This window comes from Sinocyclocheilus grahami, unplaced genomic scaffold, assembly GCF_001515645.1.
Source record: "Sinocyclocheilus grahami isolate Dianchi unplaced genomic scaffold, SAMN03320097.WGS_v1.1 scaffold323.1, whole genome shotgun sequence".
NCBI lineage: Eukaryota > Metazoa > Chordata > Actinopteri > Cypriniformes > Cyprinidae > Sinocyclocheilus > Sinocyclocheilus grahami.
The window spans coordinates 680,366-692,904 of NW_015505502.1; the positions used below are offsets into that span (position 1 = coordinate 680,366).

The window sequence follows — 12,539 nt, forward strand, 5'->3', positions numbered from 1 at the left end:
CAGCCCGGGGTCATCACATGTGGTTGCCGCAAGCCCGCCGGACGTTCCTCACTTTATCCCCCGGCCTCTGCTCACTCTAAGCCGGCGTGTGTGATACTGTGTTTCGTTGTGAAAGTGAAACTACTTTGTTTGGCCTTCCAAAAATGGACACGACTAGAAATCAGTGGTTAAGTTGTATTCACAATTTCTTTACTGCCATTAAGCTCAATTTTGTGTCATTGCTGTAAAAAGATATTTCTTTTAAAAAAGATATGTGTGTGAATGTATATGTGCAGTTACATGTAGTTTCTGTCTTGCTGTCTTTAGGGATGCCAGTGGAGCGATCACGTCTCTGGATGGTCATCTGAACCTAGAGAACACTGATTATAAAAAGACTACTAAGATCACCTGGCTCGCTGAATCCAGCCGCGCTCCACTCGTGCCCACTGTCTGCGTCAACTACCAGCACCTCATTACCAAGCCGGTTTTGGGCAAGGATGACGATTTCAAGGCTTACATCAACAAGAACAGCAAGGTGTTGTACTCAAGTCTGTTGGGGTGTTGTCTGGGTAGTAATGTTCAGTTCTGTGCTTGGCTACTTTCATTTGTGAAAATAAATCTATAATGCATAAATGCATAATACATAAATGGCTTTTTGCAATGTGACAAATAGTTAAGACAGAATTATAATAGTCTTACTGTATGTTCATCATAATTACACACTTGATTTGCATAACATTTATGAATGTTACTACATTACATGAGAAGATGCAAAAATGCAAAAAACATTCAGAAGTATCTTATGCTCACCAAGGCTACATTTATTTGGTCAAATACAGTAAAAACAATCATGTAATATGTAATTCCTGTGATGCAAAGCTGAATTTTCAGAAGCCATTAAGCTAGTCTTCAGTGTCAAATGATCCTTCAGAAATCATTCTAATGTAATGATTTGGTGCTCAAGAAAATGTATTATCATCAATGTTAAAAACAGTTGTGACACTTGATATTTTTGTGGGAACCATAATACATTTTTAGAATCTTTCGAGTAGAAGGTTTAAAAGAACAGCATTTATTTGAAATATAAATAAAGCTTTTGTATATATTGTTTTAATGTTGATATGTATTAAAATGAATGATTTGTTTCCAGATAGAGGAGAAGATGCTAGGAGACCCTTGCCTGAAGGACTTGAAGAAAGGTGACATCATACAGCTGCAGAGACGAGGTTTCTATATCTGTGATCAGCCTTATGAGCCAATCAGGTTACACCTCTAATCCGTTCAACACAGAGTCTTATGAATAATACATTTTCTGTTTTTATGCTCTGTTTGTAATTTGACCTCTTTGTTCAGCCCCCACAGCTGCAAGGAGAGTCCCTGTGTCTTGCTGTACATCCCAGATGGACACACAAAAGAGATGCCCACTGCTGGCTCCAAGGACAAGAGCAAGAGCCAGACAGCTGCTAAACCTGTGAGCACTAAACTGGAACATCTATTCGTTCTCTTAATTAGTTTGTTTTCAAATGTTGAAGAAAATGATCGCTCTATTCATATTGTTCTTCCTTCAGGTGAAGGCAGAGTCTGTTCCTCTGAGCAAAGCCAAGCAGGCTCCTGTGTCCAGCCCAGCGCCAGCCGCACCAGGAGACTCTTCCGTCCTGTACTCCAGCCTTGTGGCTCAGGGAGACCTGGTCAGGCAGCTCAAGACAGACAAGGCCCCTAAAGAGCAAGTGGACGCTGCTGTAAAGCAGCTCTTGGCCTTGAAATCTGAGTTTAAACAACTGACCGGACAGGAGTACAAACCTGGCATGGCTCCACCCACATCTGCTCCAGCACCGAAGAGCTCCACCCCCACCGCTGCAGCAGAAAGTCCGAGCCCTGCCTCCACCGGTTGTCCATACACTCGTGTTGCTGAGCAGGGCGAGGTGGTTAGTAAACTGAAGGCTGAAAAAGCACCCAAGGTCTGTTTCAGTCACTATTGCATAACCTAGCAAGCTGCCTACCTAAACAGCATTTTCTAGTCACACTTCTGCATTCTAAGCATTTTCACTTGCTTATAAGGGTCTGCTTCATTGGGATCCTGTCTTAAGGTGTGGACACATTCTCAAAATTATGCAGGAAAAAAAAAAGAGTCTATTGTTAAATGAATAGTTCACCCAAAAATGAAAATTCTTTCATCATGAATGAGTTTCTTTCTTTTGTTGAACATAATTTTTTTTGAAGAATGTTGGTAACCAAACAGTTGTTGGCCCTCATTGACTTCCATAGTATGGAGAAAAAAAAATACTATGGAAGTCAGTGGAATTATTTGGTTACCAACAGTTTTCAAAATATTTTATTTTGTGTTCAACAGAAGAAAGAAATTCATACAGGTCTGGAACAACAGAATTTAATTTTGGTGGAACTATCCCTTTAATAGTATAGCATCTTCTATGTAGTGTCACACAGAAGTAACTTTCAAACCAAGCTGCTTTTTCTTGATCAGACATTTGCTTGGCAAACTTGAACACAAGTGAAATCTGTGTGGGGAATTTTTTCTCCTCACACAAAACTTTTGATCATACAGTTTTCTATTGAAATGCCACAAACTTCTGCAGAACAGCGGTAAATGTGGCCGCACCTTTAGAAGGTGTAAGTAGTATACAGCAGGACATCAGACATTATGTCTGTTAGTAGTTTAGAACTGTCTATAACTGTGATAAATATTGAAGTAATTGTTGACCATTGTCTAACTTATTTTACAGGAGCAAGTAGATGCTGCAGTGAAACAGCTCTTGGCTCTTAAAGCTGAGTTTAAACAGCTCACTAGTCAAGAATACAAACCAGGCATGGCTCCTCCCACAGCATCTCCCCCGCAGCCCGCGCCTTTACCTGACTCCTCCACTGCTGCCACATATGGGCGTGTGTCCGAACAGGGGGAGGTGGTCAAAAAGCTGAAAGCAGAAAAAGCACCAAAAGTGAGATAATAGTTACATCTATTTTCTATAGATTGGAGTATTTAATGTTTTCTTCAGGATACATTTTCCCCCCTAAGATTTTTATTTATTTTATTCAGTTTCTGTATCTTTTAAATATTATATTTAAATATACATAAATAAATGGCATATATATATATATATATATAAATACAATTATTATTATTTTGTATTATATAATGCGTAATGTATTTTAAACTAATTATTATTATTATCATTACTACTACTACTATTATTGAATTTAATTTCTTTATTGCTATGGTGATTTCAGAAATCATGGTGTGTAATTTGCAATTTACTTCTAAATAAAGAAGCATCATTTTTTTTTCTCCCCAGGACCAGATTGATGCTGCAGTGAAGCAGCTTTTGGCTCTGAAGGAAGAATATAAGCAGGTGATAGGGCAGGACTACAAACCCGGAGTTCCCCCTGCTGGTGCATCTCCATTGACTCCAGTTCAGCCTGCTGCAGTGTCTGGCTCCTCTGACAGCTCTCCTAAGGCTATTTATGATCGCGTCTCTCAACAGGGAGAACTTGTGAGGACATTGAAAACAGAAAAGGCACCCAAGGTTTTGACTTATTTCAGTTTTGCTCTGAATTTTTAAATATCTGATTTTAAAATGATTGTAAATAGTATTCAACAATTGCTTATATTTTTACAGGATCAGATAGATGCTGCTGTGAAGGAGTTGCTCACTCTTAAAGCCGAGTACAAGCAGCAAACTGGACAGGATTACAAAGCAAGTGTGCCTCCATCTTCAGGCCCCGCCCCTGTACAATCTAGCCCTGCCCCACCCCAATTTAGCTCCTCCCAGCCTCAATCCAGCTCCTCCCCTCAGGCTCAAGCGCTGTTTGCAGACATAGCCCAGCAGGGGGAGCAAGTGAGACGGCTTAAAGCAGAGAAAGCTCCTAAGGTTGGTTTACATTTGTTTGCGATATTTAATTATTAATCTGGCTTTATTTTTGTGCTCATGTGATTCTAATCTGTATTTAGGAGCAAGTTGATAAAGCAGTGAAGACTCTGCTTGAACTGAAGGGTCAGTATAAAGCCCTCACTGGTGAGGAGTACAAGCCTGTGACCACCCCAGGATCCTCAGGGAACACGGGAGGAGAAGACAAGAGCCGCAAGGACCGAGAGAACAAGTCTGAGAAGCAGGGAGGAGGAGGAGGAGGAGGAGGACGCAAGCAACAGAAAGGAGGAGAGAAACCTCAACAAGTTCAAGACTCTGGAGCAAGTGGAGCAGGAGATGGCCAGGGGCCAAAGAAACAGACACGGTGCGTGGCAAAATCGCAGCGCTGAGCTGCCCTTTGTGGTTCCACAAGATGTTGATAACTCTTTGAATGGAGACTTGAGAAAGTTTTGCAGTTGTTTTAGTACTGCCACAACTGGTTTTGTCCTCCAAGACTAAACCCCAAACGCACTCTGTTGTGTCTGAATATCTTTTTCAGACTGTAAGCTGTGTTTATGAACATTTCAGTTTTGCATTAAGGAAATGTGTTTGCAAGCAGGGACAGTACATTCATACACTTACTGTGTTTTTCAAATGTAGGCTGGGACTGGAGGCAAAGAAAGAGGAAAACCTGGCTGAGTGGTACTCGCAGGTACACTTTGTTCACATGATTTTGTAAATGTTTTTGTTTTTCAGAGCCGCAAGGACCGAGAGAACAAGTCTGAGAAGCAGGGAGGAGGAGGAGGAGGAGGAGGACGCAAGCAACAGAAAGGAGGAGAGAAACCTCAACAAGTTCAAGACTCTGGAGCAAGTGGAGCAGGAGATGGCCAGGGGCCAAAGAAACAGACACGGTGCGTAAGAAACAAAATCGCAGCGCTGAGCTGCCCTTTGTGGTTCCACAAGATGTTGATAACTCTTTGAATGGAGACTTGAGAAAGTTTTGCAGTTGTTTTAGTACTGCCACAACTGGTTTTGTCCTCCAAGACTAAACCCCAAACGCACTCTGTTGTGTCTGAATATCTTTTTCAGACTGTAAGCTGTGTTTATGAACATTTCAGTTTTGCATTAAGGAAATGTGTTTGCAAGCAGGGACAGTACATTCATACACTTACTGTGTTTTTCAAATGTAGGCTGGGACTGGAGGCAAAGAAAGAGGAAAACCTGGCTGAGTGGTACTCGCAGGTACACTTTGTTCACATGATTTTGTAAATGTTTTTGTTTTTCAGCTGTGTGAAAATCATAATTTTTGCTGTTTTCAGGTGATCACCAAGGCTGAGATGATCGAGTATTACGACGTCAGTGGCTGTTACGTGTTGAGGCCCTGGTCTTACTCTATCTGGGAGGCTATCAAAGAATTCTTTGACCGGGAGATCAAGAAGCTGGGTGTGGAGAACTGCTACTTCCCCATGTTTGTCTCTCAGGCTGCCCTGGAGAAAGAGAAGACCCACATTGCAGATTTTGCTCCAGAGGTGAGGAGATGGAAACAAAGGAATGAAAGGATATGAGCAACACTAGGCCACTAGGCTAGAGATACTTTTGATACATATTTATATACTTCATTAATATTATTCAGCAATAAATTGATAAAAAATGACAGCAAAGACATTTATAATGTAAATGTATCACATTTTCACAAAAATGAAGCTGCACAACTGTTTTCAGCATTGATAAAAATAAAAAAATATTTAGCTTGAATACTAAATCAGCATATTAGAATGATTTCTGAAGGATCTTGTGATTCTAAAGACTGGAGTAATGGCTTTTGAATATTCAGCTTTATCACCGGAATAAATTACATTTTAAAACATGTAAAAAATGTTTTTAACTATTTCACAATATTATTATTTTTGCATAATTTGATTAAATGCATACTTTTTATAGTGGATAATTGAAATGAGATCATTATGGTGGATCATATAATGTAATATTTGGAATTATCAATGTGTGGAAAAGAGAACTACAACTCAGAGAAAAATGTCTTTAGGTTGCTTGGGTGACAAGATCAGGAAAGACAGAGCTGGCAGAGCCCATCGCTGTGCGTCCCACTAGTGAGACAGGTGAGCAACTGCAGCTGTATCTTAAATGGACTGGATTATCATCTTTTTATTATGAATTTATTTCTCCTTTCATTGATGCAGTGATGTATCCTGCCTATGCCAAGTGGGTTCAGTCACACAGAGACCTGCCAATCAAACTCAACCAGTGGTGCAACGTCGTGGTCAGTTTTAGCCTCAGTAGCACACTTTTGCAAACACATCTAAATTAAGGGTCCATGTCTTCATTCTGCTTTTTGCTTTTCTTAGCGTTGGGAGTTCAAACACCCCCAGCCCTTCCTGAGGACCAGAGAGTTTCTTTGGCAGGAGGGACACACAGCGTTTGCCACTAAAGAGGAAGCTGCAGAGGAGGTTAGATGTGATCTATCACACCTCACTCACAACTTACTATTTCCATGCAGATCCAGAAGTAATTTGTACCCTGTTTCTGACCCTCCCACTCTTATCTGTCATGTGCACAGGTTCTGCAGATTCTGGACCTGTATGCTCGGGTGTACCAGGAGCTGATGGCCATCCCTGTGGTCAAGGGCAAGAAAACAGAGAAGGAGAAGTTTGCAGGAGGAGACTACACCACCACTGTGGAGGCTTACATCTCAGCAAGCGGTAGAGCTATTCAGGTTAGCCTTTGGTTTGCGAAACATCCAGATAGTCGTTGTTTGGTCTGTTTAACTGCTTTAAAAATTGAATGAAATTGAATTATACGAGTACACTTTAAAATAAGAAATAGAGTAGAGCTGGGAATTGCCATAAACCTTCCAATTTGATATTATAACTAAATGTAGCTGCCATTTTTATATATATATTCAAATATGAATTATTTATTTATTTTAATGCATTTAGCATTATTTATACATTTGGGCTATTGATGTCCTTAATGTTTACCAATAAAACAAAATAAATAAAATGTAATGTAAGTATAAAAGTACTGTTTAAAATAATAATAAAATGTATAATAATTTAAAACTGTGTTGTATAGTCAAGCATTTTTCAAATTAGTTTAAAAATATAAATAGTAAATAATAAAAAAATATTCCCATCTATTTACTAAACCCTTAAGACAGAACATAGTGTTTACATAAGTTGCACATCATACAAGAATTTAGATTTTTTTTTTTTTAATTTCAAAGGCCAATACCTAGAGCTTGTGTCTCGAGCCGAACTTCTTTTAGCTGGATACAGTATATTAAAGGGGGTCATATGCTAAAAAGATCATTATTTTGTGTAATGAAATGTGTTTATGCGGTTTAAGGTTCAAAAAACATGTTGCGGCGCGTCTGGCGGGCTTGTGGCAACCACATGTGACGACCAGCTCTAGGCATGACGAAGCGGATATCGTCCTCTTTTGGAAGGCCAAACCAAGTAGTTTCGCTTTCACAACGAAACACACAGCGCCTTCACGACATGGCGGCAGCAACAATACTACAGCGAGAATAAAAGTTACTCCTACTTTCTTTGCGTGAACATTTGGGCGGCGTTATGCAAATCTTCCCACATAGTGACGTAGACATGTGGGGGCGTGTTAGAACGAGCCGTTTTAGGTAGGCGTGGTTGACTCTTAACTTTTATAAAGAATATCTCTTTGGATTTGAGTCTTTAGTCTTTGCAACTTTACAGATCTTCTTTATGCACCAAGAGCTTGTATCACTTCAAAGAGAAAGGAAAAATTAAAATCGCATCATATGACCCCTTTAAAAAGACTTATGTATGTGAGGCGCTGCAAACCACGTGAGACCCAAATGCAAAATTAGTTTAAAAATATAAATGGTAAATAATAAAAAAATATTCCCATCTATTTACTAAACCCTTAAGACAGAACATAGTGTTTACATAAGTTGCACATCATACAAGAATTTAGATTTTTTTTTTTTTGAATTTCAAAGGCCAATACCTAGAGCTTGTGTCTCGAGCCGAACTTCTTTTAGCTGGATACAGTATATTAAAGGGGGTCATATGCTAAAAAGATCATTATTTGGTGTAATGAAATGTGTTTATGCGGTTTAAGGTTCAAAAAACATGTTGCGGCGCGTCTGGCGGGCTTGTGGCAACCACATGTGACGACCAGCTCTAGGCATGACGAAGCGGATATCGTCCTCTTTTGGAAGGCCAAACCAAGTAGTTTCGCTTTCACAACGAAACACACAGCGCCTTCACGACATGGCGGCAGCAACAATACTACAGCGAGAATAAAAGTTTCTCCCACTTTCTTTGCGTGAACATTTGGGCGGCGTTATGCAAATCTTCCCACATAGTGACGTAGACATGTGGGGGCGTGTTAGAACGAGCCGTTTTAGGTAGGCGTGGTTGACTCTTAACTTTTATAAAGAATATCTCTTTGGATTTGAGTCTTTAGTCTTTGCAACTTTACAGATCTTCTTTATGCACCAAGAGCTTGTATCACTTCAAAGAGAAAGGAAAAATTAAAATCGCATCATATGACCCCTTTAAAAAGACTTATGTATGTGAGGCGCTGCAAACCACGTGAGACCCAAATGCAATGGTCAAAGTCGTCCATCTAGCATACGTAGAAATAACAATGAAAAAGAAGCTCGGTGGAACTTATATCTGAGTCAGATATACCTCTTACTTTTATTCATTTAGCAGACTTTTTTTATCCAAAGTGACTGAAAAAGAATTCATATCGATTATGTATGTGACTGTAAAAATGTTAACTTTTTTTTCTATTGTTTTTATTTCTTTTTTAATTCTTGCTAAGACAAGATTCACTATTGCTATTACAGATATTTAGGTCTAGGGATGTGCAACATGCTAAAGATCAGAACACAACAGCATTGTACTGAAACCCACCCACAGCACCCTAAACAATCAGAAAATGTAAAAATGTACCTGCAGGATAAGTCATTGAAGTATTGTAGCACCATCAAAATACAGCAGTAAGATCTGAAACAATCCAATCGCTCTCACAGGGTGCCACATCTCATCACCTGGGCCAGAACTTCTCCAAGATGTTTGAGATTGTCTTTGAGGACCCTAAGAAACCAGGTGAGAAGCAGCTAGCCTACCAGAACTCATGGGGCATCACCACGCGTACCATCGGAGTCCTGACGATGGTTCATGGAGACAACATGGGCCTGGTGCTGCCACCTAGAGTAGCATGTCTACAGGTGCGCTGGAGATCCATCATTTCTTCTTTTTGTTTATAGTGGATCGTAGCATTGTATCCAAACTTACACTGTGATTCGCAGGTCGTCATCATTCCTTGTGGCATCACAGCCACTCTCCCAGAAGCAGAGAAGGAGCTTCTGTTGGCCCAGTGCTCCAAATATCTTTCTAGACTACAGAAGGCCGACATCAGAGTCAAGACAGACCTGCGTGATAACTACTCACCTGGCTGGAAGTTCAATCATTGGGAGCTGAAGGTATGGAGGTTCCCTCTCACAGCATAATCACACACTAATGCACAAAGGCTTTATGTCTGACTTCATTTTTCTTTCTTTGCGTTGTCTGAATGCAGGGTGTGCCCATAAGGTTGGAGGTTGGGCCAAAGGACTTAAAACAGGGCCGGTTTGTAGCAGTAAGAAGAGACACAGGAGAAAAGCTCACTGTGCCAGAGGCTGACGCTGAGAAGAAAATCTTAAACCTTCTGGAAGAGATCCAGAACAACCTCTTTAAACGGTACAAGCACCTGCTTTCTACCACATTAGAGTTCTGACATTTCCATCAAATGCAGGATGACTTATGATTTTTTTTAACTTGTCACAGGGCCTCTGATGATTTGCACAAACACATGGTTGTGGCTGATACAATGGAGCAATTCCAGAAAGATCTGGACCAGGGAAGAGTAAGTAAACAATGTGGATCCAGAACTCTTTGGTTACTTTTTTTCCCCATCAAAACCAGAAATTTGCCTAATTCATATAAATTCTCCCAGATTGTGCAGATTCCCTTCTGTGGAGGCATTGAGTGTGAGGACTGGATTAAAAAGACAACAGCCAAGTAAGAGACTAGTCCATTTCTCCATGCTTTTGGGTTAATATTCCTAGATAGCCAGTATTCCATTGCCTTGCCATTGAAATATTAAAACATATTTCAATGCCAAAGGACCCCCAAATATGAAGATCCCTGCTATGGGGACCTCTTCCTATGTATATTGAGCCAATTATACTTGTGTGAGGGGGAAAAAATGTTAAGCATGGTATTGTAGCAACAAGGTTTAAAAAAAAATATATATATACATATTATTGTATATTAAATGATCCATTATGTAATTTATATTTTAACCATTAGAAATATTTTTTTTATAAATGAAATGCTAATATTTTAGATTAATCACATCCAAAATAAAAGTTTTTGTTCACATAATGTGTGTGTGTACTGTAAATATATACATATTATTGTATATTAAATGATCCATTATGTAATTTATATTTTAACCATTAGAAATATTTTTTTTATAAATGAAATGCTAATATTTTATATGGTGCTGTCAACCGATTAATCGTGATTAATCACATCCAAAATAAAAGTTTTTGTTCACATAATGTGTGTGTGTACTGTGTATATTTATTATGTATATATAAATAAATACACAAACATACTTGTGTGTGTGTGTACTGTGCATATTTATTATGTATATATAAATACACAAACATACTTGTATATATTTGAAAAATATTTACGTGTGTGTGTATATATATATATATATATATATATATATATATATACAGACAAAACATTTTTCTTAAATATACATGCATGCATATATAATACACAGTACACACACATATTATGTAAGCAAAAACTTATTTTGGATGCGATTAATCGTTTGACAGCACTAATTTTTATAAATACATTTTATTTTAAATGATTAAATATTGTATTTTCTTTTAAAGCACTAATATTGTCACTACTAAAGGCAAAACTAATTAGACAAATTTTTGCTCTCTGAGTTGGCACTATATCCTTTTTTCTGTGCACTGTTAGTGTTTTATTTTTTTATCACTTAGTGTAAAAAGTATCGCCGTTAATGGAATCAAAATGGTCATTGACCTCACGATATCTGAACAGAAAAAAAATGAATACGTAACAATCGAAACAATAATATTAAATGCTGTGAAGATGTCAAAAATACACTCACACACATATATCCCTAGGATTAACTAGATGAGATTACCATTAACACTGTTCTTTTCTGTGTCCTCAGGGATCAAGACCTGGAGCCTGGTGCACCTTCAATGGGAGCCAAGAGTCTGTGTATCCCCTTCGAGCCCTTGAAGAAACTGCAGGCCGGTCAGATGTGCGTCAGCGGCAAAGAGCCTGCGCAGTTCTACACGCTGTTTGGTCGCAGTTACTGAGACCGTTTTCCACCCCTAAAATAATGACTCTTCTTCTTATCAAATGCACTTGCAGCATAACTGTAAGACATCTGTCATCTCCTCTAACCACGCAAAATACTACTTTTCACTATATTTTAGAGGAATCCCCTCTATTTTTCTGGTCACGGGTTTACTAGCTGGCACGCAGAGAGTTTTAGGCTGATATTAGATGTTCTATGCGGGCCATACTTAACCTTTGCGCATCTTTGTCCTAAATAACTGTCTGACAATTGTAATGAATTAAATATTATCGGTAATAAAGGGATTCTTAATTTCTATAATTTTTTTGTGCTCGTCACGACTTTTGTATCTTTTAGTATTTGGTTTGTGTACATGGGGATCAGAGATTAAGGTGATTTTTTATTTTTTATTATCTAACATACTTTATACACCAAGGGATTTTACTAGATTTATATTACACAAACATAATTGACACACAATATATAAAATTGCTGTGTAATTTATTTATTTTTTGGTTTTTTTTTTTTTTACTGAATAAACTTTAACACTTTAGCTCAACTGCAAATATTGATCATACAATTATGCATACAAAAAGTCAAACAAAAAGTGAACAAGAAAATAAGAGAAAAGAAAGTAATCAAATTAAAAGTGCTAGGAGGTAATATAAAAATCTGAAAACTGGTACAAAGCTCACAAACTTCTAAAGTCTTATAGCTTTCCTATATTAAGAGTATCTAACATAAATACTGCAGTTGTACTTCAGTAAACAAAGTTTCGATTTAACGTGCATTTATGAATGTGAAATTTGTTCTTAATGGTTCATTCTGTTTCTGCGCGACTCAAGTCCCTGTGAATCTCGCGAGAGTCGCACACTATGACGGTAACCTTCTAGCCACGTGCTGGGCTATGCATTTCGATGCTAAACTATTGCATAATTTTAAATACGATTTGTAGTCAGTGGGTTCTAAAGTTACCACTGCGACCAGCTATAATCATAAGAAAATGCCATCAGATAAAAACAACGACTTTACTCGCTCGTTGAGTGTGGTTTTCATCCTCCGTGCTAAATCTCTTCGCTTGTGTGTGTTCGAAATTTCCCTTAGGTGGTGTTAAGACTGTTTTTAATGCCTGATCAAAAGTTATTGCGAATGTGATAGCCTACTAATACTAATAACAACAGAACACATTACATAATTGTTGTTATTAAATGAAATATCTGGACATTTAACACCTATTTGATAACATCACAGATTGAGCAACTTTGGTGTATAAGACAGCAGGCTAACCGGGTA

At 38.4% G+C, this 12,539-nt stretch overlaps 1 protein-coding gene across 2 annotated transcripts in view; it reads left to right on the forward strand.

The window, feature by feature from the left end:
• The window catches only part of LOC107602269 (bifunctional glutamate/proline--tRNA ligase-like), a 15,754-nt gene extending 4,193 nt beyond the window's left edge, over positions 1 to 11,561 (forward strand). Inside the window, exons 4-24 of one of the 2 annotated variants that reach the window (XM_016294729.1) lie at positions 307 to 514; positions 1,130 to 1,242; positions 1,333 to 1,450; positions 1,548 to 1,937; positions 2,721 to 2,933; positions 3,288 to 3,518; positions 3,612 to 3,863; positions 3,944 to 4,078; positions 4,605 to 4,750; positions 5,030 to 5,081; positions 5,159 to 5,368; positions 5,884 to 5,956; positions 6,038 to 6,117; positions 6,203 to 6,304; positions 6,415 to 6,570; positions 8,878 to 9,075; positions 9,157 to 9,330; positions 9,426 to 9,586; positions 9,674 to 9,752; positions 9,843 to 9,907; positions 11,115 to 11,561. In XM_016294729.1, coding sequence (XP_016150215.1) covers positions 307 to 514; positions 1,130 to 1,242; positions 1,333 to 1,450; positions 1,548 to 1,937; positions 2,721 to 2,933; positions 3,288 to 3,518; positions 3,612 to 3,863; positions 3,944 to 4,078; positions 4,605 to 4,750; positions 5,030 to 5,081; positions 5,159 to 5,368; positions 5,884 to 5,956; positions 6,038 to 6,117; positions 6,203 to 6,304; positions 6,415 to 6,570; positions 8,878 to 9,075; positions 9,157 to 9,330; positions 9,426 to 9,586; positions 9,674 to 9,752; positions 9,843 to 9,907; positions 11,115 to 11,265 — 3,307 coding nt within the window. In that variant the 3' untranslated portion in view covers positions 11,266 to 11,561. Of the gene's footprint in view, positions 1 to 306; positions 515 to 1,129; positions 1,243 to 1,332; positions 1,451 to 1,547; positions 1,938 to 2,720; positions 2,934 to 3,287; positions 3,519 to 3,611; positions 3,864 to 3,943; positions 4,225 to 4,499; positions 4,552 to 4,604; positions 4,751 to 5,029; positions 5,082 to 5,158; positions 5,369 to 5,883; positions 5,957 to 6,037; positions 6,118 to 6,202; positions 6,305 to 6,414; positions 6,571 to 8,877; positions 9,076 to 9,156; positions 9,331 to 9,425; positions 9,587 to 9,673; positions 9,753 to 9,842; positions 9,908 to 11,114 lie in introns of both variants that reach the window. The other variant, XM_016294730.1, reaches the window with a different exon arrangement.
• Positions 11,562 to 12,539: the final 978 nt, after the last annotated feature.